The sequence below is a fragment of the Macrosteles quadrilineatus genome, unplaced genomic scaffold (assembly GCF_028750875.1).
Source record: "Macrosteles quadrilineatus isolate MER2022 unplaced genomic scaffold, UCM_ALF_1.0 Scaffold_6__1_contigs__length_79288215, whole genome shotgun sequence".
NCBI classification, from domain to species: domain Eukaryota; kingdom Metazoa; phylum Arthropoda; class Insecta; order Hemiptera; family Cicadellidae; genus Macrosteles; species Macrosteles quadrilineatus.
Genome location: NW_026542599.1, coordinates 5,679,054 through 5,705,677, shown reverse-complemented (window position 1 = coordinate 5,705,677; position 26,624 = coordinate 5,679,054). Strand labels below are relative to the sequence as shown.

General features: G+C 33.4%; 1 protein-coding gene across 2 annotated transcripts in view; it reads right to left on the bottom strand.

Annotated features, from left to right (window-relative positions):
- The window catches only part of LOC128996308 (band 4.1-like protein 4), a 252,108-nt gene that overhangs the window by 80,772 nt on the left and 144,712 nt on the right, over window positions 1–26,624 (bottom strand). For both annotated transcript variants that reach the window (XM_054421549.1, XM_054421550.1), the window contains exon 6: window positions 17,146–17,243. In XM_054421549.1, the coding sequence (XP_054277524.1) occupies window positions 17,146–17,243 (98 nt within the window). The remainder of the gene's footprint in view (window positions 1–17,145; window positions 17,244–26,624) is intronic.

The window sequence follows — 26,624 nt, the reverse complement described above, 5'->3', positions numbered from 1 at the left end:
AGCGAGAGAGTGAAGTAACGCTAATACAGTATAGTCTTTCTATTATAGGCAAACATCGTGAAATACTATAGTACTTTGGTAATAAGATTATAACAAAATGAGGATGAAACAGCTAGTTTGCGACTAATCATTAAAACGGTCTTAAGAAAACATTGAACATTTTTGCTTGTAAAATATCTTGAAGATTTAAAGAGTGCCATGACTTTAAGCATTTGACCTGTTTAGTTAAAATCTAGTGTTATTTCTCCAAAATTGACCTTCATAGTAGCTCTTCTAAATAAATCAATCACATTCGATAGTTTTTCAGAGCCTACTTCACAATTTTCCTATCTTAAAAATGGGTTCACCTATATAAATATTAAATCATCATTTCCTCTTTCATTAAATTACTTATTTCAATTTCCCACTCAATCTCAATCGCCATTCATCCAAACGATCCATTTTCCTTACTTTTCCATCTGATTTATCACTCGGAGAGTGCATTAACCATAGAGACACTCAATAGCAGTTCTGCCACCTCACAGGCTGCAATTACCGTCGTTTCCCCACATAAAACATCACTTATTTACCTACGTCGGTTGGCAGCACTGAGTCCATTGTTGAGCCACCTCTGACCCCCTCATTTCTCCCTTGTCAGTAGCTTGGCAGGCTGGCAACTAGCCTATGATTACCTACTGTCTCTGAATAATAATTAGCATAAATTACGTTGATTTAACACCTCTGTATACGTGTTAAACGGTCAATTATCTTTTAATTTTTGTGGAAAAGGTTGAATCGTTTATTGTAATGTATGTTGGGAAATGATATTCTTTGCGGCGGTTATGAAACTATTATCTATTTAACGTTTTTGAGAATTTGTGTATGGTGATTATTTATGAGTGCAAGTAAACATTTTGAAATTAATTCCTCCCAAAAGTGTTTCTATTGAAACATTTTTTTGAACCACCAGTTTAGAGTATAGCCACAGTTGGATGGATTAATTCAGCATTGGGAGGGTAGTTTAAAATCGTATTTAATAATATGCCTAACAATAATTATGGAAATCTGTTCAATATCTAAATAATTCTTCTAATATCTAATAAGTTCTTCTTCTACAACTGGCATTGCAATAGCACTGAGTATCATTTTTGTGTGCCTTAAAAGATTTCACGGCAAATTGCAACAATAGAAATTGAGAAAAAGAAACAACACGGTTTTTTTTGCCTGGCTTAAAGCATTGACTATTAATTACTGAAGCTTTCAGTAGAGGGTAGTCAAGCTGTAGTAATAATAGAGATCGACGAGTCAAATAAACGTGCATTGTGAAGCCTTGTTACTACAGCTGTTTCAGCAGTCAAAACCTTCAAAAGTACAACAAACTAAAAAAAATATTACCTTTGACAATTCCAATTTCTTATCAAGGATACATGACAAGCTGATAAACAAATTCAACTAAACTAATATTTATATAGTAATTTACCACAGCTAGTTTAGAAAGTAAAACACGATTCAACCGTTAATGCAAATACAATCAACTTGCTCCTTAAAAGGCAGTGATTACTGTTCAGTTATCATTTCTAATAAACGTCAATTACTGAATGATTGCAACTAAGTAGTTTATGCGCGAACGCAACTAGTTTACACCGTGTACGAACAAATTGGATCGATAAATTAACGTTAATTTAGTATAAAAAGTGTAACACTTTGTAAAACTAGATAGCGGGACTTATAATGAAGCACGGGTTCGCCACAGGGGATGTGTAACCTTGTTGGATTTACCTTACATAAAAGAAATTCTTGTTATTTTATCTGTTAATTGTTTCATCCTACATCTATCTACATTAAAAAAATAAACCTGATTAATCTCGTATACTCCATTTTGTCCAATAACCCGTGCAAGAAGCACTAATTTCATATCACATCATATCCACTGCCCACTTCAACCCTTTACTTTACTTCTTTGCACTTTTTATTATAATTCGAAATAAGTAAATTTTTTTTAACCAAAATACAAAAAAAATATATTTGTACGTTTTTTGCACTACACCAAAAATAGGATTTATATCCCAAATTTATGCAAACAAAACAAATAACCCCCCAAAATCCCGTTCTACAATTTTAAATCCCTAAATCCCTATCCAGGAGTCCCAGAAGTGCTTGTCCGTGACCCCACCATCGTGGGCCGTGAAAGTGTTATTTAGTACTCTTGTAGTTACAAGACCTCGTGTTCAGTTATTCAGTTTCTGTTCTAGACTGTCACTGCTTCAACTTCCGGGTGAACTGTCCGCTGATATTATCGTTCGTTGACACCGTGTTTTATCGACTGGTCTTTTATTGTTTATGCGTCGCTACAATATAAGAACGCTCACTGAAAGAAAAAATAAAGCAGGAAACTAGTTGAACTATAGAAAATATAAAACCATCGGAATGTTTTTCTTTCATGTCCCTAAAAAAAAGAGAACTTTTAAGTTCTTGTCTGATCTTTCCCTCTAAGTTTCAACCGTTATGTATTGCATACAAGGTCAAAACTATTGGCTCAAAAGGAAATGGAAAGAATCAAGAGCGGATTGTGGTTAAGTTAACTCTCAATGTCAACTAAAGGATCAATGACCGAAGATGTTATTTATAAAAAGTACGTGTAAGCCTACTGCAAAATTCTATAAACAATAAATTACTCAATAAATTATTAATATTTCAAATATATTTGTAAAAATTGTTCGTAGGTTTTTAAATAGAAATAAACAAATGAAAAAAAAAACTTCTAAGACTTAAATACGTTATTCTACATAATAAGGGGGAGCAAGCTCGTCTAAATTTCGCCAATTAACCAATTGATATTTGATCTAAGTGATAATCCTGTAACCCATAGGACTAGCCTGAAGTAATGTGAAATACAATCCCGGGCTCGTGCTTTTGTCCAAATCAAATGAAAAATCCAACAGTTTTAAGAGCATTATTCCTATATTTTTAATACTTTTCAAATAAATGGCGACCATACAAAGTAGGTATTTTAAGCCAAGTATGAATGAAGATGAGTGTAGGATGAGTGGCGCGATTTTGTAGTTTTCTTAGTGACTAAGGCTGATATTCCTTAGACACAGCTGATAATTAATAGACCATACAGCTAATGGCAACTAAGGGACCTACAGTTTATAGTGGAATCCGAACCACATATTTGCCTTGGTAAATACGAATTGGTCTAATTATCAGGATAGTACTAGTGGCAGTTCATAAGTGCACATAGTAAATTCGACTACTTACAACGACTCATACGAACCATCTGGAAGAGGAACTACTGTAACAGCAATGGAATGGATACAATTATTCATATATGTAGAGCAAAAACAAACTTTTGTACACCCTTATCTTTTTTGTGAACCTTTTCTTCATTAAACAACCAAAAGGGTGGTTTAAATAATTTCCAACACCATCACGTGTTTCTATACAAGTTTCACAAGACATCCCCAATGGGTCTCTCAGGTGTTGTGGGGGTTTAATGGACTTGGAAACCACTCAAAATAATCCCGCGTCCTCAGCCTCTTACTAACTAATACAGCGTCGTCTTAAGTGATTGTTACACGCAAAATAAGCATCTTTGTGTTGGGAATTGCTTTATTACAGGGGATATTGTTATCTTTGGTGTTACATTTAACAAGGGTAAGACAGTTACAGTTAGAGAAAAAGGGGATTTGAAGCGGAATTTTCTTTTTCTAATGAAAAATGGTTACAAATTGAGCGATGTATCAAAATGAATATGAAGAATATAATATTATTTTCACTAGTCAGCTTTTTTTTTGTATTGTAACTACTAATTGTAAACCTTTAGATACTGTACGGGTTTATCCACGGCCAAAGTTGGTTCAGTATTGACTTTGAATACTGAAATAGACGACCATAGACAGCCTTTTACTCAATGAGAACAATATAAAACAGTGTAAATAACAACAATAAATAACAATGTAAACAATGTATCACAATGTAAAACGATTGTAAAAATGGCGTTTGCCGTTAAAATAAATAAATAAATAAATACTTGAAAGAGCCTCTTATAGAGAGCGCCAGTACAAAAGTGTTAGTCTTTTATAGACTTTTACACTATAATAAATTATATATAGTTAAACCAAAGAACTATCGTTTTAGTATCACAATGTGTTTTACAGCTGCACAAAATGTTTTTGTTCACTAACTGACTTAAGTTTCAACATGTGTGTTTAGGTATTGGCATCTTTAATCGAAAGTAGTATTTTAAATTTAGGCAAAACTAAAAAAACCGACATTAATTTTAATTGGCTAGAAACTTTAAAATTAATAAAATGATTGATTCATACCTTGGGAAGTGTTGTTTTCTACTGAAAGAGAGATATTTAAGTTGAGTATTTCACTTTTGAGTATACATATACTTTTGGACAGGTAAAGATTTAAAATTCATAATAGTAGTAAATTCATTCCGTGAAACGGTAGATTGGGTTGAACCAAATATTCAACATCATTAACATTAAAAACTTCACTAAAAATGTAAAGAAAATATTGAACATTCAAGGAATGAAATACGATCATATGCGCATAAACTCAGGGTACCTGTTATAGAATAGAGATCATTACTAATTAAAGAGTAAGTGCAGCAGCCATACGGTAATTAGTGCTAATTAGTTAATTAGTGCGCTGGATGGCGTGCAAGTTTTACTTTATATAACTTATAGCAAAATGGAAACCGTAACACCGTAAATGGTGATACCATATTATAAGTAATCACTAGAAAGTTGATGATAGGTTCATCATCTTGGTTTATAATAGTGGTTAAGTTGTAAATTAAATTAAAATTGAATTTGTTATGACAGAAGTTTGTTGTGTAACATTTAGTTTCATTAGCAATAAATCTTTTCAATTGCTAATATTAGTAGTAAATTTCGGAATAAATTCTTTATTAATCAAAATAAGCATAATATAATGAGGGTCATGAACAATCGGAGAGCATTATTGCTTAACATGAAACCTGAAATCGGACAAAACTATCCCGGATCTCTAGAAATCTTACAGAGCCTAAGAATTTTAAAAGGTGCAAATTAAGATGGGTGTCAGGAAAAGTGAAATTATTCAAACGCATAACATTTGATTGACAAAATAAAGTTATATACCATAAATAATAGGGAAAATAGATACATTTCTTTGCCCAGTCATCTATTATAATATTTTCAAGATTTATGAACGCATTATTTAATCCGCAAATAAAATGTATATTGTGATCAAATGTTAGCAGGCTTTTGGTAATACAAGTCTTTCCGATCGCTGTTAAAATGGGTAAACTGTCCTGTTAGCTCGTATGTCTAGAAAGGTTTATGTTTGTTTTATGTCCGATTTTACCTGCTCTTCAGGCTTTTGGAAAGCTTACGAGGATAATTATTGTACTAATTCGTTTCCATAGAGACAGGAAAAGAAGAAGAGACAAAGAACTCATGTACTTTTTATGCTAGAGAGCTGATTGAAGATAACCAACAAGAAAAAGGTAAATAAATAGAATTCCACATTGAGATTTCAAATTAGTTGATCTGTACCTTTTTTCCTACTAAAGCCTAACACAACAATGGCTTAATCCTTGTCTTTTAGGGTTTTACCCTTGAGAAGCATGACAAAGCCACTAGTAGACAATAAAATGCTCATTTCTATCTGTGACTAGAACATGCTCTAGGTTACTGGGGCATTGCTTTTAGCACACCTCTGTACATTACGTCACCAGAACAAGCCGGGAACTGAGAAGTGTAATAAATAATCTGTTATCCATCTGACCCACAACCTTAACCCAGCGCTCCTACCTCCTCAAAACCCCCTGGGTAGCGAGACCTTGCAACTTCACCGTTTTGATAGATTGTTAGTTCATCTGGCCACTTGGAAATGTAAATAATTGTGGTACACACTTTGCACAAAGTTTGAAAGCTTGTGAAAATGAAATAACCAACTAGTTATGAAAATGTTAAAATTATATATAGGTACCTATCTATTCTATATTCTATCCTCTATACTATTACAAAGAATATAAAGAAGACGTGGTGTCTGTCTGTGTGTCTGTATGTCTGTGTGTTTGTATGAGCTAAACAACAAAAAAGTACTGAACCGACTGGGCTCAAATTGAACACACATGAATCTACAACTCCGAGGATACATATAGAACTATTACCGCTTCGATATCGACCTAGAGCTCTACCCCGTGGGCTTTCAAAAATCTGAGGTGAGAGATTTAAAAGTAAATATTGATTGATGGTATCCATGGTTACAAAGAACAAACCTACAACGTTTAAAAATGTAAACAAGCAGAACTGTCTAATGAATTTCGATTTCACAATATCACAGCTGGTTCACACATATTAAATACTGCACGAATATTAGAACTGAAACGGTATGGATCATAAACTTAAATAAATGTTGTCACTCGCCCGAATGTAAATATTATTTAACATTACTTAAATGCAACTGTCGAACCATAATATGTTAACGTCATTAGTATAGGATTCTTTCCGTCATTTACATCATTTGTTTATGTCTATGATCTATATTGAGTCTGTAGTAATATTTGGGGAATAAGTCATTGTAAAAAGTTATTTATGAATATGGGAAATAGTTAAGATTCTATAATCAAATTGCCATATCAACCTAGGATCATATCCTGAGTTTTATGAAAATTATTATTTTGTATATTATATCCTGAATTGAATCTGAACATTCATCAGTACACCACATTTTGGCGACCTATGAAATTTGACTTGAGCAGATGTCTAATACAACTAAGCTTGACCTGCTTTGTGTGGAATAAATTATAAAGTACAATATTTTGCATTGATCCATCACAAAAACAGCAAGAAAGTTTCTCTGGTAATTTGTTACTACTGATTTAGTGAAATTAAAAGCACCCCCTACACGTATGATGCAGCTTGTATCCTTTTCCATTAGTATCCATGAAGCCAAATTGCAAATGCTAAAAACCACCAATACAATAAATTGTTTAACTCCACGTACAACAGCGAAATGCCACTAGATGCAAAACAGTGCAATACTTCAGGTAGTCTCTAAACGGAGGCAGGCCTGATTGAAACAAATGTATTTTCCAATTAGACCTATCCAAGAAAATCCTTGGAAGAAAAATACTGCTGGAAATGTACGGCATTGAATCAGCTGATATACGAACAATGATGCCAACCGTGGGAGTTTTAAAGCGAGTGCTGCCAACCTAGTGCTGATCAGCTGATGGGTGTAAGCTAATTGAATTGCAATTTATCTCTAACGAGAAAATACTGTGCATTACTGGAAACACTGTTTAATGCATAATAACTATATTTACAGTTGGTTAAACTACAAATTGCAATCAATTAATAAGACGTAAAAATAAGGATAAAATATCTTAATAAGTTATAAAATAAGTGTGAGCAAATGGGGTAACTCTAAATTTGAGTCACTTTAAAGAAAGAAATCTTCGATTTGCTTTGACCACCCTATCAAAAGGTATTTCAATTTTTTTATTAACATATTTCTACAACATACATCTTGGAGTAACTTATATTTAACACCAACGAATTAACTAAATCTCATGAAAATCGGCTGATAATATAAATTCATTCCATAAATGTGTTTCTTATTTGATAAGAAGATAATTATTGTTAAAATATTGTGTACTTCATACATAAAACCATTAAATATACTGCATTCATAAAATAGTATGTTGCAGAAATTAGTTATTTAGGTTATTTTTTGTTTTTCGAAGGATTTGAGCGCGGCACTTTTGACATAGAGATCCAGATTAAAATCTCGCCAACCACCAGCATCCGCAGTGGCAGGTATGGTATATATAGTCAGCCTACCGGTAAAGGTCAACACATTCTATTAAAATCGGTAGTTTAAGTGGGCATAACTGTATTCGCCTGTCTATAAAATCCTTACAACAATTGACACTCGGAAAACATTTCATAATGACCAACTAAAGAATTAACATAAACCTTTAGGAAGGAACTTAAAATGTGATAAACGGTGCCTTGGTGTGTTGCTATCCTAAGGACATTACAACATCCTCTTAAAATTGCAAAAGCGTTAAATACAAACAACTAATAATGTATTACAATAACTAACCACTGTATTAATGCAGCCGGCGCGGCGTGTCCAGTTGGCATGACACGGTCCAGTTCATGACAACTTTCTACCTATGCAGCCACAGACGATAAAGAAGCGTAAGTTACACGCTCGACTAGCACGTACATACAGATAGGATCAGCACGTAGCTACGCTCGCGTCCAACGTACGTTGCATGAGGTCCTGAAATTATTGATTCCTGCATCCTTTGTCGTTTCGTGGCGATCGGGAGCGAGATAACACGATTGGAAGTAACGTATGGTTACACTTACATTGTGGGCGAATGTGAGGATCATGAGAATATCAATCTGAGGCTGACGAGCATAAAAACACTAAATTATGTAAATAAATTATGAGGATGGGGATAGAAATAGTGTGGTTAAGACCATTAAAGGCAAAGAAATATAATTTTGAAATTACGTATATGCAATCGAGTTTTGGTCTTCAGGAGATGTCAGCGTTGTTGAATGCAACCGCTTCAACAACTGTTTTGTGGATTTTCTGGAAGAGGGATTACCAAAAAGACTTAAATGAGATCGGCTAAATTTCCTTATTTTTTAACATTTATTTTTGTATTAAAACTCATCCATAAAAAATATAACTATTTTAAATACTGTATGGTTAAATATTAAAATAAAAATTACCGAAACCTTTCACTTATTTGGCAATTACAAATTTTAAAATACCACTTAAATTGCAATAACTAAACACTTCATTTACGCCTTGAAAGCTTTTTGACAAAACTGAGCAGTTATAGATTAAGCACAATAATGTAGTAATTAGCTATGATAACAGCATTTAGTGTGACGGTCAGGTTAGATTAGACTGAACTGAAATACAGTCTGTATTGCCTATAGCTGAGTAGCGTTGTGATATGTGAGACACTGGCATCACATATCACGGTATATGTACCATATGCCGTGATATGTGATGCCAGTACCGTTATTGGTATCGCACGGGACGTGACTATGACAAATACAGTGTATCGCGGCTAAAGGTAATGCCAAGTTTACATTTCCTGTAAAAGGTTAATTTGGAGATAAAGTGACTAACTTCATGTGACTCTTAGTGGAGAGTTTTCTCCCACTCAAATATAGTTCTCCTCAGCTAAAGATGTATACTATATGAATGCAATCTAAGGTGGGTTATGAGTCCATTATACTGTACAAATACTGTATGGTTGTACATTATACTGTACTGGTACTACACTGAACACCGCACGGATAAGATATATGACAATAAACAGTTGTTGGGGCGAAACGCCGTCATTTCTCACTCTTCTCAGAAAAATAAACAGTATTTTAGTATGTGGAATCTTTTGTCTTTGGCAGATGACCATGCATATGAACTACTGATAATAATTAACATTTTTAATACATTGCAGCAATCAATCTTCAGGGCAAGCTACAATTCAACCATTTGTCTAGTTAGACAGAAAAAACTACTTTTCAACTTTTACTATTTTTAAGTTAACTAAAAAGATATAATTTCTTCATCGTTTAGGTTTGCTCATACCAACCCATTTTCCCACATTATACTTATAAAGGGTCAACAGTTATATGGACTTCACGACTCGACTATTTCCACCCACAACGCTAAAGGCTAAACCTTGGCTGCAATCAGCTCCGAGAACATACGTCTCGAATTAGTTCCGATTGAGAAAATCCTTGACGGCGGAATAATACTGCAACGCCATTGTATCAGCTGATATACAGTGATACCAACATGTGAGGAAAAGGTGAAGTTGCCAAGTGAACCGAGCAAACGCTGATTGGTAATCCTGCATAACGGCAAGCCTAAGGGATACGTTAGGTCAGTGTTAGTGTCAGTGGCCTGGGGTTGTCAGTGTTTCTGTGGGATTTTAATATAGATATTGTAACATTGTTTTGTTTCGATTAAATGTTGGGGCATAGTATTGAAGTTCAAGGGATCAAACCCGTAGAAAGTCAGGTGGGCAAAGCGGTATCTTATGCCAGAGGTAGGCGAAAATACCCTCCCCTGCGAACAATTATATTACAAACACTTGGAAGTATTTATGTATAAAGTAATACATTGTACATACTAAGGGTGTCTAAAATTCAAAATATTTTCACAAAAGATTACATTTTGTTTTGTTTCTCTATCATTATCGATATTTTGAAATAATAAAAACAACATGCAAGGCACTTAAATGAAAAATGAAAATTAAAAATTACATAATTCATTATTTGAAAAAAAAGGTTATGCAGGTGCGAAAATTGCAAAACATTATCAGTACTGCCAGAGATGTTTTCGATTTACAAAACCGTATTTAATAACATTTTAAAAGTACACTTGTATTTTACAAATGTCATGTGTCAAAGAGATAACTTTCTCAAAGTCGAAACGTGAGCGAGTAGGCATAAACTTGCACAAAGAAAAATGAGATCCACTGATTTCTAACGTGAAGACTAAAGAGCAAAGGATTCGATTAATCCGTCTGTCCGGTCATATGTTGCTCTTTGCTCTTTATTTCCAATAGTTAGTAATTCCCTTTAATCCCTTGCTGCTGTAAATTGTTGATCCCTGAACTCATGTTGCAAAGGTGAATCGGGTGTTATTGAATTTATATTGAGGCTTTACTTTATTTAATCCGATTTTTAATTTGACGCCCTTTCTATGAGAGATTTATTAGAAATCACATATTTTGTTCCAATGAAAGGATAAAAGGTTAATTTATAAAAAGAAATTTAATCCTTTAGATTATAGTGAGAACCTCTTAATCCATAACCGGTCCATCAAGCATACTGAAACGTTAATTAGGTCACATTTATTGCTAGTTAACCAATTTGTTTGTTATCGGGAATAAAATTGTGAATAATTTACTACTTTAGAAAAGACCATTTAGGCCAGGCGCACACAGGCGATTTTGAGTCGCGCAACAGTTGCCCGACTAATCGGGGGACTGTTGCGCGACTCACTCGGAGACTATGAAGTCTAGCGACAGTTGAGCTGGAGTGCGCAGAAAGGCAACTTTTTAGTCGCGGATCTAGTCTTGAGACGTGTTGGAAATACATTCGTTACAGCGTTCCGAATGGATTTCAATGATACAGCCGTAGTATGTGCTTTGTTGCTGAAGTTTCGCGCGCGAAAGAAAAAGAGAAGATACTGGGTTCATCCCATATAGTGAGCGACTTGTGAAGGGACAGTTCCATTTTTTACAATGACTTAAGAGAACACCCAGAGAAGTTTTTCAAATATTCAAGAATGAGTGTCGGGAGTTTTGATGAACTGTTAACACTTGTGAGACCAGCAATTTCGTATCAACCTCCTCCCAACTTCATCAATTAATTGTTCGACATCCTCATCACGCACACTCATACTTACAATTTTCTAAAAACTTCACACACACAACAAGTGAGCAAACACTAGTGACAGTTCTGGCCACGAGTAGTTGAACTCCTGGGGTGAGACTGGGCGACACAGCGACTATTTAGTTGCATGTGTGCGCATCTACACTCGTTTCAATGGATACCAAACCTGGAGCGATAGTCCCGCAACAATTCAGTCGCAGAGCAGTCGCTGGAAAATTGGGTCCGGGAACATCGGTTGCAACAGTTGCGCGACTGTCCCCAGACTGTTTTCTTCGTGTGCGCACTCCAATTTAAAACAATGTTGAACATTTTAGACGGGCAACTGTTGCGCGACTCAAAATCGCCTGTGTACCTGGCCTTACCCTCTAAAAACTGAATGAACCAGCTTATAGATGTATAAAAACAACTTACCACATTTCTAACCAGTTTACACATTTGATTAATCATTAATAATTCATTGCCAAAACAAACAATAAAAATTGAACTATGTACACTTTTACTTCGATAATTTTCTGAGACTATATTCAACGCAGTGGTGTCTACCCATTATTTTCTCCTGGTAACTTATGTTTCCCAAATACGTCTCGCTTTACAGACGCCTCCATCACCGTTATCATGATGACCTACCTCAAACCTCATTTGCGATTTTGTAAACTTTCACCTCTGATACGCCCTCGCGATTACGTCACTTCGCAGAGGTCGCACGCTGACCGGCCACAAATCCTTACAAAGGGCGCCGCAAATCCAAATTAAGATGGACTGAGCCCCTCGCAGCCCACACGCCGGGCAACATGGATCCTTAATCTTATCTTCGCAGAATTAAAAACCGATAGACGTCATGTAAGCAACATTCAAACCCACGGCGGTTTTGGTCCCTGAGAGTAGTATTTCAACTGGTTAAGTTGTGTTTCCTAGGAACTTGTTTGGAGCTTGAATGTTTCGAATTTTGAAGATAAAGGGAAACGTCAAAGTGTTTCATAAAATAGTGATCTGTCAGTTTCTAGACAACTGTACGAGTCGTGCCAATTTTGTTAAAACCGGTTGATTTATTTGAATTATGAAGGCTAGGTTAGCCATTGAGTTTGAATACTTACGTAACTACAAAAATAAACTAGACAAGGAATTACTAAATGTCATTGGTGAATGGGCCTTTCATCAAATGCTACTATTGAGGTTCAAATCTAACCTTAAACAACCAAAACACCTAAGCTATGTGATGGTGTCACGACTCTAGTCACAGGCAAGAGAAATAATAAATACTCCAACATTAGCCTAAAATAATTTCTAAAAAGGTTCCGGCCTAGATATTTAACGACCTATCATGTGAATGTGGGACACGAAAAAAACTGTTTAAGTTATACATTTTTATTTACATGATTTTCGATTTTAATCAAATTTAAGTGAATCTTAAGAGTAAAATTTAAAGGGCAGATAGGTACCCATTCCTCAAATAAAATCCACATTAGCTGTCTAGGTAGAGTAAACAAGATGCCTACGTATCTGAAGGTTGCCTGTCCGATTACCAGAAGGTTCGGTTCTGCACCCAGTTTTGTCATGTGATTGGTTTACAAACAAAAGCACTTGGAAAGTAGTAAGGCTAGGGGTTAATCGTTTCCTTACAATGCAAATGGCATAAAAAATCTTTGATGAACAAATATTCAGAAAAAAAAAAACAAAACATCTCACAAGTAAATGTTACCCAACAATGACTCACTGAACAATTTAAGCTTCAAGAGGGCCCAGTTGTTTCCAGGGTGATAAAAGCACTTAACATATTAGAGGCGGTAACAGGAGGGAATGGGCACACGGAAGGGACTAAGGCTAAATGTGTAATGACGTCATATATCTAGTGGTTATTGTCTTCTCTTGAGGCGACACGATTACCGTAACGAAACGATGTGATTTCAGCGGCGTTCGTGGCATAGTTGGTAGCGTTTCGGATTACTGTTCAGGAGGTCCGGGGTTCGAAACCCGCTGGCAGCATTAACTTTTTGTCAACAAATTTTTCATATCAGCAAGTTTGGTTGGTTAGGTTAGGTTATGACAGTTTAATTTTATAATACTAAATTTTATAACTAATTTTATAATTAATTAAAAATTATAAGTAATCATTAATTAGATTTTTATCTTATATAGTTTTTATATTATCAGCAAGTCTGGTTGGTTAGGTTATGTTATGACAGTTTAATTTTAAAAATTAACAATTTATTTTATAACTTTAAAACAATATTTTATAATTAAAAAGTTAATTTTACAACAAAAAATAAAAAATAAAAAATTAATTGAAATTTTTTCAACTTAGCAGTCCTAGCGGCGAACGCTGACACTACAAGATATGTTAGCCTTAGTCCCTCCCGTGTGCCCCACCGGTAACAGGAGGGGGGATATATTACAGTATATACAACAGCCACACTTTACCCAATCCATTAAGTTGGGGTGAGAGACATGCGGGGGGGGGTTGGCCGTTATTTACCCCTTATCAGCGCCCTCTGGCGTTTGACCGTGATACCTCCAGGTGGGTAATTAGACATGATTACGACTGGGAAATATGACTAGAGAAACAGGATGAAGAAGGGTAGGTTGTTGGACGTTAAAAGTAGTTTAGCTATACTGTATTGTGTGTTTATATTTTTGTAAATTACACTATAACGCAATATGATTTTTAATTTATTAATTCAAACTAAGATAATTGATTTTGGGTTGAAATTTTTTTGAGTCAACTAAAAAGCCTCTTTGAATGAACAATAGAGAACATTTTGTAGTTGATTGAACTAACATCATGAATGAAGCACATACCAATCACGTTCTGTAATACATAACAATTTAATTCGTAAGGAATTAAACAAAATCCATTTTCTACAGTCAACGTTATGTATTTAAAGCCAACAACTGTGTCAAAAACTACAGGACTTCTAAGTAAACGTCATCATCAGACTGATATTCACAATAGTGATAACTCGTTGTTATCGCCAGGGATGATTTCACTTGGTCACTGGTATTTTTCAGGAATTGAGTCTAAAATATGAAAGTCGATCTTCAAACACACAATTTTGGTTACTTTACTTGTTCTTTTGTAGTTTAAATGGCTAAAAACAAAGTGAAATTACCCCAGAGATATAATTGCTCCCAGCGGCATGTATATAAAGGCCTAAGACCAGAATATTTATGAAAACACAACAATTTACTATACATTGTTTCCTGGCCCAACAGAGGACTTTAACAAGTGTAACTATTTACCATGAAGTCAATTTAAACAATTAAATATACTTAAAAACCGTTATCGTATTTTTTTTATTCCATCTATATTTTCCCTAGCTAAATAGTGCCTGGGCATGAAATATACCAACAACTTTTGCCAAGTGTATTTAAAATATGAAGGATATTAACCTTTGGCTCAGAATGTATATTTTTGGTAGTATTACTTTTCCCTGACCCAACAGTACTTTGATAATGGAGCATATCAACAATTTTCCATGCAATACAAATATACCAATTTTTCTCCCAACATTTTTTTATATGTTCCAGAAAACAAAAGAATTAATTTTTCCTAGTGAAACAGAACCTAAACAAGGCATATAACCTTTTTCAGTAAAGGCTAGTTAACCCTTTGTTATAATTTCTTTTATAAATATGAACCGTTTTTCCAGCTTTAACAGTATTTGAATATGGATCATATCCTACCCACATAAAGACCACTGTCTCACACTACACACTAGCAAGTCTCATGTAATCAGCTGCTGCTGAGTTAAGCTAACCTCGAGGTGTTCATTTCACACTTTCCGTTTCTCCATAAATTACTGCACGGAGCTGTAAATATTGTAATCTTGTTTCAATTGCGGCACAGCAAATTGCAAATCTCGCTGTGTACGAGGTATTCTGCCCTTGCCTGAGAGAATGTTGAGAATATTTTTAGTTGTTTTTTGATTGGACGTGTATGTAAGTATGAGGTATGGTATTATCTAGTTATGTGTTACATAGTAAAGAGATAGGAAATGGTTACATTACATCTTATGGGATTTTGTTGGGTAAAATAAATTATTTTAGAACCTATTGGACAATATAATCACATTGCATTGGTCGGATACAAAGTGGAATTTTATGGAAACTTTAGGATGTAAGGAAAAAAACGCATACTTTTAAACCAATGGTGAAGATAATATGCGATTATTTCTGGGAAACAGGGATAAAGTGGATTTTACTACGCTTTCTGAGATGGCTGTTCCGTTAAACAAAATTAGGGTAAACAATCGTCATGACAAACTTAGGGATTTTGTAAAGTTTGGGTAAACATAACCTCTTCAAGACTAAGCTTAGGGTTGGATTTGAATTTTTGTCAAAGAGTTTACAAAGTGAAATCTCATGAACTTTCTGAGAAATCGTAGAGTAAAACCAAATTAACGAGGGATTTTAAGAGGACCTTCTTGGATATTATAAAGTTATAAAGCATCCTCTTAAAACCTTTCGTTTGGATTATAAAAATATTATTTTTCGGATAATGTTAAGCCAGGTATAAAGTAGATTTTCAAGAAACCCTTTTAGGTATTGCAAAATGAAAATGCACCCCCTTGCTACGTAAAATAAGGGAGTGTGAATTATCAAACAGCCATGGATAACGTGGGATTTTTACAACATGTAGGAAACCGTTGGGTAAAAACACAGTCTCAATGAATTTAATCCTCGATGAAAATCCTTCGCGACAATCAGTCCTACACTGCCTTGTTTTGGCGCTCATCCGTTTAATATTTCAAGTTAGAAATGATCTTTCGTGTTCCCACCACGCGACCGAGATGTAATGGTTTTTGGAACTCATAAGTACACGGGTCTGGCCCACGCCACCGTAATGTGTTCGATTTCGAGCGAAATTTATCGATATTCTGTTTGGAAAGGTGTATCAGTGGGTGGTCCAACCGTGGGGTCTATCGAAATGTTTTGTGCTCCAGCTGTAATATACATATATTATTTTAATTAAACCCATTCATAGGCCCCCCATTCTAAGGCGGCGTCAGTTGAAAAGGCATAACGGTTAATATTTATGTTGTTTCCTACTTTGTTGTAACTAAGGACGTCTTATACATATGAATAAACAGATGAAAAATTTTCAATTAACCAAATAATTGGAAAACGGTTACAAAGTAACGACATTTCAACCTACTTAGTAAATATATACGACAGAGTATACAGTTGAAATGGATAAATAGAATAAATACCGGTAGTAATATTAACAAAATAGTTGCTTTCACTTCTTCCAAACAAAGTACATTCATAAAGTAACAGAACACATCCCCCGTGACCTCGAGAATCAGGACAATAAAATCATATTAAGTAGATGTATACGATAAAAGATTTGTTATTATTTGAATTATGTATGCCTACAATACTTTTTTACTTATGTATTTTTAACGCCATTAGCATTGTTTTGTTAAAGGAGACGGTCCAACCCTAGTCTTGCTACTAACTTCTAACTACGAGTATATAGCATAATCAATTGATAGCGAATTAATTTTTAGCATCTAGATACAGAAAAGTATTACTTGTTTCACTTAAGAAAGTAGTATTGATTTAACGAATATTTCACAATCGGCAGAAGCTAAATCACACACAAACGTTCTAACACGAAATTTTTACATGACACATGTTTTTTGAATAGTTTTTGAACATTTTGTTAATAATTGGAGATCAAAAAAACATATATCACTATTTTTTAAATATGAAAGACACTCACACTGTACTACGAAGGCACCTAGTTCGGCTGCTAGCTCAAAGGACACTGGAAGACGTCCTTGTAGAATGTCCTGCTTGACCTGAAGGAAGAATTGATACCTAAAACAAATAGGAAAATCGTTACTCAACTTGATTACACTTTATTTATTTAATGAGATAATTAAATTCTGTAAGCAAACGTTTATTGAGACGGTATACTGTTTTTTTAAGTATCACCTGGTATTTTAGACATATACCATACTAGCTGTACCCGCGGGCTTCGCCCCGTTTAACTTCATAAGTATTCGCATGGCTCATTCACGTCCTGGTTGAAGTTCGTTCGCTACGCTCACTCACCTTTAGGTTGGAGCTCGTTCGCTGCGCTCACTTGCCTTCAGGTTAGCTCGTTCGCTACGCTAACTCGCCTCCAGGTTGAAGTTTGTTCGCTACGCTCACTCACCTTTTGGTTGGAAATTAGCTGTTGTCATATATTAAAAAAAAATTAATAGTGCTGCACCCTGTTGGTAATCCTTTTAACTTTTATGCTATTGAATATCATAGAACAGAACCAACTTGTTTAATTGAAACAGCTGTTAAGATTCATTAATTCCTTTTAAATATGAAAAATCATAAGATTAACATGGGGAACTACAGAGCCACTGGGGCGGAGCCCGAAAGGGTTTTTGAGATAAGAATATGCTTTAATGTTAATCGGGAATGTGAGCTATCATTATGCCAAATTCCAGCCCAATCCGTCCAGTAGTTTATGCGTGATTGAGCAACACACACACAAACACACACACAAACATACACACAAACATACACACAAACTCACAAACTTTCAGATTTATAATATTAGTAAGATTTATGGCATTATTCATTTCCCGTAAGCATATAATAAACTGTTAAAATATTAGAGGATCCCTTAAAAACATATCTCCCGAAATTTAAATGTTTGATGCGAAAAATAATAGAGGATAGAATACCATAAGATATGATTAACAACTTCTGGGATTTTATAAGTAAAACTCCACCTTCTCGTGTTATTGTTACGAAATATAGTATTTGATTGATATTATTTTATGTTTTTATAGGTAACAAAGCGAAATTTCACGGATTTCATGTGATACCTCAGTTAGTGTGAAAATACACTAAGTAAAAAATTCACAAAACTACATTATAACCAATGTTTTATAACAAATGAAAACCTAGTAAAATTAAACAATAGTATACACTCAACACTACCACAAACATATGTAACCAAATGAAAGGTTAAAAGTGCTCGATTCACAAATGACAAAAGAAACGGTTTGTTAGAGTGGTTGTTTTAATTGCATTGGTGCGTAGTTGCCAGCTAGTGCACTCTAGAGGTATATTGCGCTATTCCACAAATGGGGCTTTTGTATCCAGCTCTATGCTAGGGAGGGATGACAACAAACCTATTTTAGCTAGGGTTGTTCATAGTAACCCAATATACCGAGGTATATAGCGCGTATATGGCGTGTTTGTAATAGGATAGTAGTATAAGTGGATATAAAAAATTATAACTCAATATTTTTATTTTTGGAAAAAAGAACTTAAAAAATAACAGATCACATGATTTTAAAAGGGATTAACAGAATTTCATGCTTAACATTTCTCTGTCAATGTATTGAATTAGATACGTACTTTGAATAACCGTTGATGAATTTCGTAAATAATTAAATACTTATCACCTTTATTTAAAAATAATTAAAAAAAACTCGATTTTTCATTTGGATTCGCATAGTTGACTAGAGAGAGAGTGTATGGGTATAGTTCAATTTGTTTCAAAATTGTCGTACTAACATTTCTGGGAAAATTATTTTTTTTATTTGAATATTTTTATTTGCATTCATATTAATAGCCTAAGTTTAATGCTTAACGGGGATTACAGTATTTAATGCAAAATATTGCAAAGGTTACCGGTTCAATCTAGAAAGACAATATCACTGTAAAGGATATAATAAGCTTGCTTACGGCTTTGAAAAAGAACCATTGATTATATGTTCTCAATAATACATAGTATTGTACAGTCAATGACTGTTTCAAGCTGTCCTGACCATGAGCTGTAGATTGGGCTTTTAATAAATATGGTCATGTTAAAGAAACGCCAGATATCAGTCAGTAACAAAATAAATAACAGATTACCTTCTTCTACGCTTATCCATATACATTCATGTTCATCTTAAAATTAGAATCCAAATTTGTGTTGCTAGGTCAAAGAATTGAATTGCGTTACAGCAGTTTTAAATTTCAAAGTAAAAATATTTTTTTTAACAATCAAACATACACTAAAAAAAATTCTGATAACAATTCAAATTAATGTTTTTAGATCATAGAAACGAACAAAGTATAAAAATGAGAGGTTACAATTAAAGGAAACCGTTGAGTGAAAACACAGTTTGGTGCGTAATGCAATCTAAGTACACTTTGATTTTGTAACAATAAAAGCAACATTAGAGCACAAGTAACTTGTGATTTCCCGCCTACCACTCAACTACTTCCGGTCAATATCCGATTAACTTCCGGTCCGGGCTCGCCTACGTGTTGCAATCACTTTACCAACTTTAGCGTCACTTGTTGCGCTGATCGACTGAAACTCGCCTGTTTCTACCTGCAGGTTTGAATAAACAAAACTATTTAGAGGGAAGTTAATCTAGTCCGTATTGTGTAAAAAATAGTTTGTGATCATTGTTAAATATGTAAGAAATAACTTCAGAACCAAACACAATCAATCATAAATTCCATGTTAATTCAAACTCTAAACAAAAACAATCAACTGTAAACAAAGGTATTATAAAATGTGATTTGATACATTAAGCAACATTAATTAACACATGATTTTAGACAGTATCTATCAATAATTTACGCAGATTTCTGTTAAACTAGGTTGCACAACTTGAAAATCAATAAACGGTTTGGGTAATCTGTGAGACCCTTCCCACCCAAATGAGTTTTGACCTTGTAAAATGTATTTACGACAACAATCTTAGTGAATCTTGGAATAAAAACAGTGAATGAAATGGCTTGAAAACGCTCCAAAATAAAGGCAATTATTAGTTTAACATACTTAAAAATAAAACTAAATGAATAAACCGAATAAAGTATTATTTTGAATATTTTAAAATATTCAAAATTATTTTATGATACAAAAATGCATTTTAGTGAGAAGATTTTACTTAGCGAAACACAACGGCGAAAACCCGACTCTAATAGCATGTTTCGTTCCAAAGTTAAGATTTTTTAAAGTCTAAATTAAATCAATGACATTCCATGGTAGAGATAAATTTAAATACTCAATGACTATTTCGCGAATGAATGGACATTTAAACCGATAAGATAACGGAGCGCCTCATTCATTTGTTATCTCTTTAAATGTTTAAAAACCTACCTCAATTATTGTTGCTATTTTATCAACATTCGCAATGCTGCCATTTTTGACTCCTTTGTCCGTTTGAGGTCGGGTTTGCGGCATTGTATTGATCTAAATAAGACCTTTAATTTGAAGTGCATATCAAACTATGCTTGACTCGCAGATTTTCTTCTGATACCTGAAGAGGTACCAGAACAAACTTTTTTTATCATCACTGGATAATGTTTTTAAATAATATTTTGTAACCACTGAATTTGTTTACCCATGCTGCTCCGCAGCGTTGAAATAAACATCATATCCGAGAAATAATCAAATTTATGATTTTTGACTGAGTAATGCAGTATCTTCAACTTAACTGATTCAACCGTTTAATACCTTAGCTTAAATCAACACCTATAATTTATTGATTATTTTAAGTCTAAAACATATAAAAACATTAACAATACGACAGGTATTGGTTTTTAATCATAGAAAATCTTGTAAAAATAATGTTTATGTTTGATGTTCACCTTGCTTTTGCTTGAAACCCGTCCGATATGAATAACTAATAGCTAATAATAACTAATTAAATGAAATCCAGTATTTTACTGAAGGTTCTTAGACCAAAATATATAGTATTATATAATTATAACTGGTGAAATGCATCTTAAGTTGGAGTAGGGATTCGAAAATAAATCAAATTCATGTTTTTAGGTCGACTTATACAGTAGATAAATATATGCCGATGCTTGATGTGAAATCTGTGCGTGCATACCTTCAATTTGAAACCTCAATCGTGAAAGTCAGTGACACAGGTTCTTCTTCCGTTGCAAAGTACGGGTACAACAGCTAGCGTTGTATATAATCGTAGTGTTTGTAAAATGGGGTCACAATATTTCTGCAACTTTGGTAAAAAAAACCAGCGATTTTATTTGCCAATACTGAACTAAAGACCTTTCGATTGTAAAGGGAGATGACTTCCAAAAGTCACTGACTTACGAAAAACTTGTTCAAGCAATGTTAAATATTTCGTTCATAAGATGAGGAAATGTTTTATAAAATTGCACGTAATAAAATCACTTGATAATAAAATGAGATCAATGGTCATTTTACAAGGGTTAAGTACGGGATTTTAATGAATATACTATTAATTTTGAACAATAATAACCATAAAATAATTGGAAAGATTCTAAAATGATATTTATATAGCTATATTATATGTCCACTTAATTGATTGGGTCGATAATGGTTACTTTCAAACCATTATTTTTTCAAAACACTGTTTCACATAAGATCTGCGACAAAGTGAGATAATTTACCTGTACAATTTGTCGCTATCAGGGGAACGCCTAAATGTAGTACAATATTTCACAGACATTTACTAAGTAATCCCTCTGCATTCGGGAGTTGCCGAGAAAAGCAATTACTTAAAACAATAATTCACTTTACGCTCGCGGCTTTTATATGAATTGTGTCGTTACGGTCGTGGTCACGTGCTGAATGGCTTTAAATATGAAAATATATTTCAAAATGCTAGTGAAAATAAAATTTTACAATTTTTATTGGTTTTTTATTTTAAATTTCCACATTCAGTGGAAATGCCAGTGGATTAATTTCTACGATGAATTAGTCATTTGCTACTTGTCTATGCGATTAGTCATTAGTCATAAATCATTTATCCTCTGAAAAGGTACAATTTGTTACAATCGTGAATCTCCGTAGTTAATTTCACAAATATATTATGACTGCAATAACTAATTAATGCCTAACAATGTCCCGGTGTCCTGAAACGTGATTTCAGATTATCAGAAAGTAAAAATTATTAATAGTAAATAAAATGTCCTAAACATAAGGTTAAAATGTGAAAAAAAATGACACAAATAACAAAATCTCAGGAGAAATAAAAACATGATGATTATTTCCTGGAATCGTTTCTCATGCAGAGCAAAACTTTTAACAATCATTATCTTTGAAAAGAATTTTCCAGTTTTAGATAATTTTAAAGTAAAAATACAAACCTAACCCAATCTAGCTTTGTTAGTATTTTGTAATTGAAAAAATTAAAATTTCACAATGGTTACCATAAAGTAAAACCAATACGAAATCTCAAACGCATGGTTATTATTTCACTAGCATAATATGTTAGTTTTAGCCACATCGATGGTTTTAGCAAGACCAGGTTGAATTTAAAATGGAAGCGAATCCCGTTGTTAGGTTTTATAATTATTTAAGAATCATATAAAATTCAACAATACTTTATCATTTTCTTTATAAATTCCAAAGAGATCGCTACCTAATTAAGAAAATGTGTCTATTTTATTCCTAAGTCTACGTTTCCTTTGTTAAAATATTGTAATTGTATTCATTTCACTCACGCCCAAAGTAAGATTAAAACAATAAAATACTTTGTAATCCTATTTCATGGCAGTTTATTGGTTATACTGAAAACAATCCAAAAAAATCCAGCGATTCTATATTTTTCAACTCCAAATGCATACCAAAGAAAAGACAATTTATTTTTTATGATTTTAAAAGAACTATTGACTTTCGGACCAGACTGACCATTGAGTAAACCAGATCTAAGTGTAGACAACACCCTAAGCATAGTCACGGTTGACCTGAGCTCTACGTGTTCCATCATTTCATACTCCACTTGCACCGATCGTGCGATTTGCTTCTAAATAGTTTTCACCTAGTTGAAACTTTCGCCGAGTTACCTCATGTGCAGATAAAAAGTTACGTGCTTTGTCAAGAGATGCAATGTGATTTGTGAAATGTTAGCGCTTTGGAATAACACTTTGTTTAAAAGGTTTAAAGATTTACTCCCAAAAAATGTCGTGATTCATGGGAAACTTGTACTTTTGTGGTAGAATTGTCTATTGTCTAGGTCATAACACGAGCAAAGCTTTACTAACTTATACATCTAGGATAAATCCATACAAACTGGATGCACCAAGAAATAAAAAGTAATAAATGAATAAAAACCTAATTAAGTTTAATGTTAGACACACTCGAATTATTTCGTACAGAATCTTTTACAACTTCAATTACTTCGGTCGGCTGACTGAAGAGACTGTGCGACACATTTTAAAATTAAAAATTACAAACATATATCTAAACGTTGTATTTTTTCCATTTTACGATTTAACAACACTATTTTATGCTCATAAACTCTACCAGTAAAACTAGCAAGACACTATTTCATAGCCGCAACAGCATGTCATAAACAAAGAGCAGATGAGAGTAGGAAAAGTGGCAGGGTTAATTGCATAGTCGATGCTACTCTACGCTCAACTACCTGTGTTCTGCAGTGGCTTTGCATTGAGTACGCTCTTGTGTTTGTATGATGTTCAGTGTACAGTATATTACTTATTTGTGTAAATATGAGTAAATATGCAGTTAAATGATGGCATAACACCACTCTATGACACTACATATACTGGATGTTTATATCCCTACGCGTCCAGTGCTGTTTAAACGAGTTAACTACATATTTGAATAGTAAACTTTTAGCAAGTACAGTATTACAATAAGTTATTTTATAAACAGGTATTATTAACAAATTCTTGATTTAGCATTTTTACGTTGATTTTACGGATATAATAACAAACATCTTCCTACACTGGCTGACAGCAAACAATTTAGGGTGGTTGATATATAAAAGATATTGCCATAGTTATTTCAACCAGTCACACAGTTCATCCGGTCATCATCAGGCCCAATCAGAAAATATGATTCGCTTGGTTTAATCATTGGACCAGAATAGACAAACATTAGTGCTGATGACAATAAGGCAATATCAAACAATTCAAGCTTCAAATTTTCTTTTATTTATTGTGTGATTAAGGTATATATGTTTAATTAAAAGATTACAAATAAATTTTAATTTACTGAAGGTGACAAGACTTATCTTGTTAGTTCAGATTTATCTTGTTAATAGTTCTTTAAAACGTTAAGTAGATAACGTTTTTCATAGGAGGAACTGGCAGGCCTTGGTTATGTTACTATTTAACGTTGACCTTTTGTAGAAACCAACATTTAGAGCCCAATAAAAAAATTATACAAGGTCTAGCATTGACCACCGAACCAACAACCTTCAGCTTGGAAAATCTGCACTAAATATTATTAACTTACAGAATTGCAACTTGGAAGCTTGAATATTGACACACTCCAGTATATAACCAAACAATGCCAAGCAAATAACCAAAACCCCGGGAGAAATTACACCAGGATTATTTTCCCTAGCTTTCGTAAATCATACAGAACAAAACTGAAAAGAAACTTCATTTCAGATTCGTCCATTCCATTTCCAACTAGTAAATACAGTGTAGAAATGGTTTACTTATGTTAATAATAAACCATTAAACATAATATTCTAGATATTTTCAAGCTATAAATGAAATTCACGCAGATATTAAATACCTTCTCAAATTAAAACCACGATTAAACCCAATCCATTTCCATTTCAAAACTGACGCCGCAAGCAAAATCATAGATTGGCTTGAAACCAATGAAAGCTGCAAATTAATGTTTACACAGTGAAACAGTCGGTTGTAAATAAATCATAACTGCAAATACAAGATACTGCAAACTGAGTCCACATTGACCGAATAGCAACATGCAGATGTGTTGTTGACTTGGGGCGTTGTTGTGTTTGTTGGTGATAGCTATGGTATGAGTTAATAACTTTCACCATAATAGACGGATATTCGATTTAATTTGCATTATTATGGTCAAAGAAATTAACTGTAAATGTGATTTTATAGGAAGGATTTATAAAAGGTGGTTTTCTTATAGGAGAAAAACTATACTTGAAAACGCTGTGGAAATCAACAAAAAGCATTGCTTTAAAATTACGTTTGATATAATTATAACTAGTGTACCTGTTGCTCGGTTAACTTTATGAATAAATATTTGCACTTATGATAGTGAATCTTCTTGTAGGAGTTTGAGTACGTGTTTCTACATTTCTATGTAATTTGGAGAGCATTCAAATAAAATATCTTTTTCTAACCAAGTTGAGTTAAGTCATCCGTATTTCTAAACATTTATCATTAATTGAACAATACTATTCTCAAGTTCACCCAATTTTATCAGTTTTAGAAAATAATTAAAATCACTAGACATAATACATTTGAATTATTCAATATACTTTTGAGTAGATAGGAACTTAATAAACTAAGACAAATTTAGACAAGTTTACGAATTTAGATTTCACAAAATCTGATAAAATACAAGTGAGTGTAAAAACTATCGGTGACGAATAATACGTGTATTTGTAGATAAAAAAAACTTTTTAGTTTGGTGGTAAACAATTTTAAATTCATCGTATTTATAAAATGAACACTGATTAGAATATGTCAGCCAATATAAATCATGTATGCAGTATTTCAATATTTTAACACTCGTTGAAGAAAAACAAAATCAGTAATACAGGGTGAATAAAATTCCCGCAGCTTCCAACACGTTTGAAACATTCACGGTTATTTCACATTCATAAACCTTTGGCTGGCTGTTGTTAGCCATCGGACAAACAACACTGACAAATATTTTCTTTTGAATACATGTTTATGAAAACGGTGTTTCGAAACTCGTTTTAAAAGCATAATATAAAATATTTTAGTTTAATCATTTATTCATAACTAAGTTAGTTTGATTAATGAAAACACAGCAAATAAAACTCGGGTTTCGGTGATTTGAGCAAAAAAAACGTATTTCATTACATTAGAGTTTTATAATTTTTTTGTAATTTTTGTAAATGGAACTTTTTTATTGATCTCGTGTAGCCATCTTTATCGGATAATTTTAGATGATTTTACCTTCAGATAATATACATCCAATTAAAAAGGTTTGATCAAATTTGTATGAACAACGATTTGACAAAATTCATAATTGTTCATGAATACGTAATATTTTTGTATGTAATGGGCCTACTTCAAGAATAAAGCAAATATGGACAAGACTGTATTAAGAGTATGTCAGTTGAATATTCAGATGTAATCAATTCTCTTCAATCACTATTTCGTTAGTGACGCCAATCAATTTCCACCAGCAATTTTGACACTTTGTAATTATTACGGTAATGAGCTTTTAGAAGTACATGAACACAATTGTGGTATATTTTACAC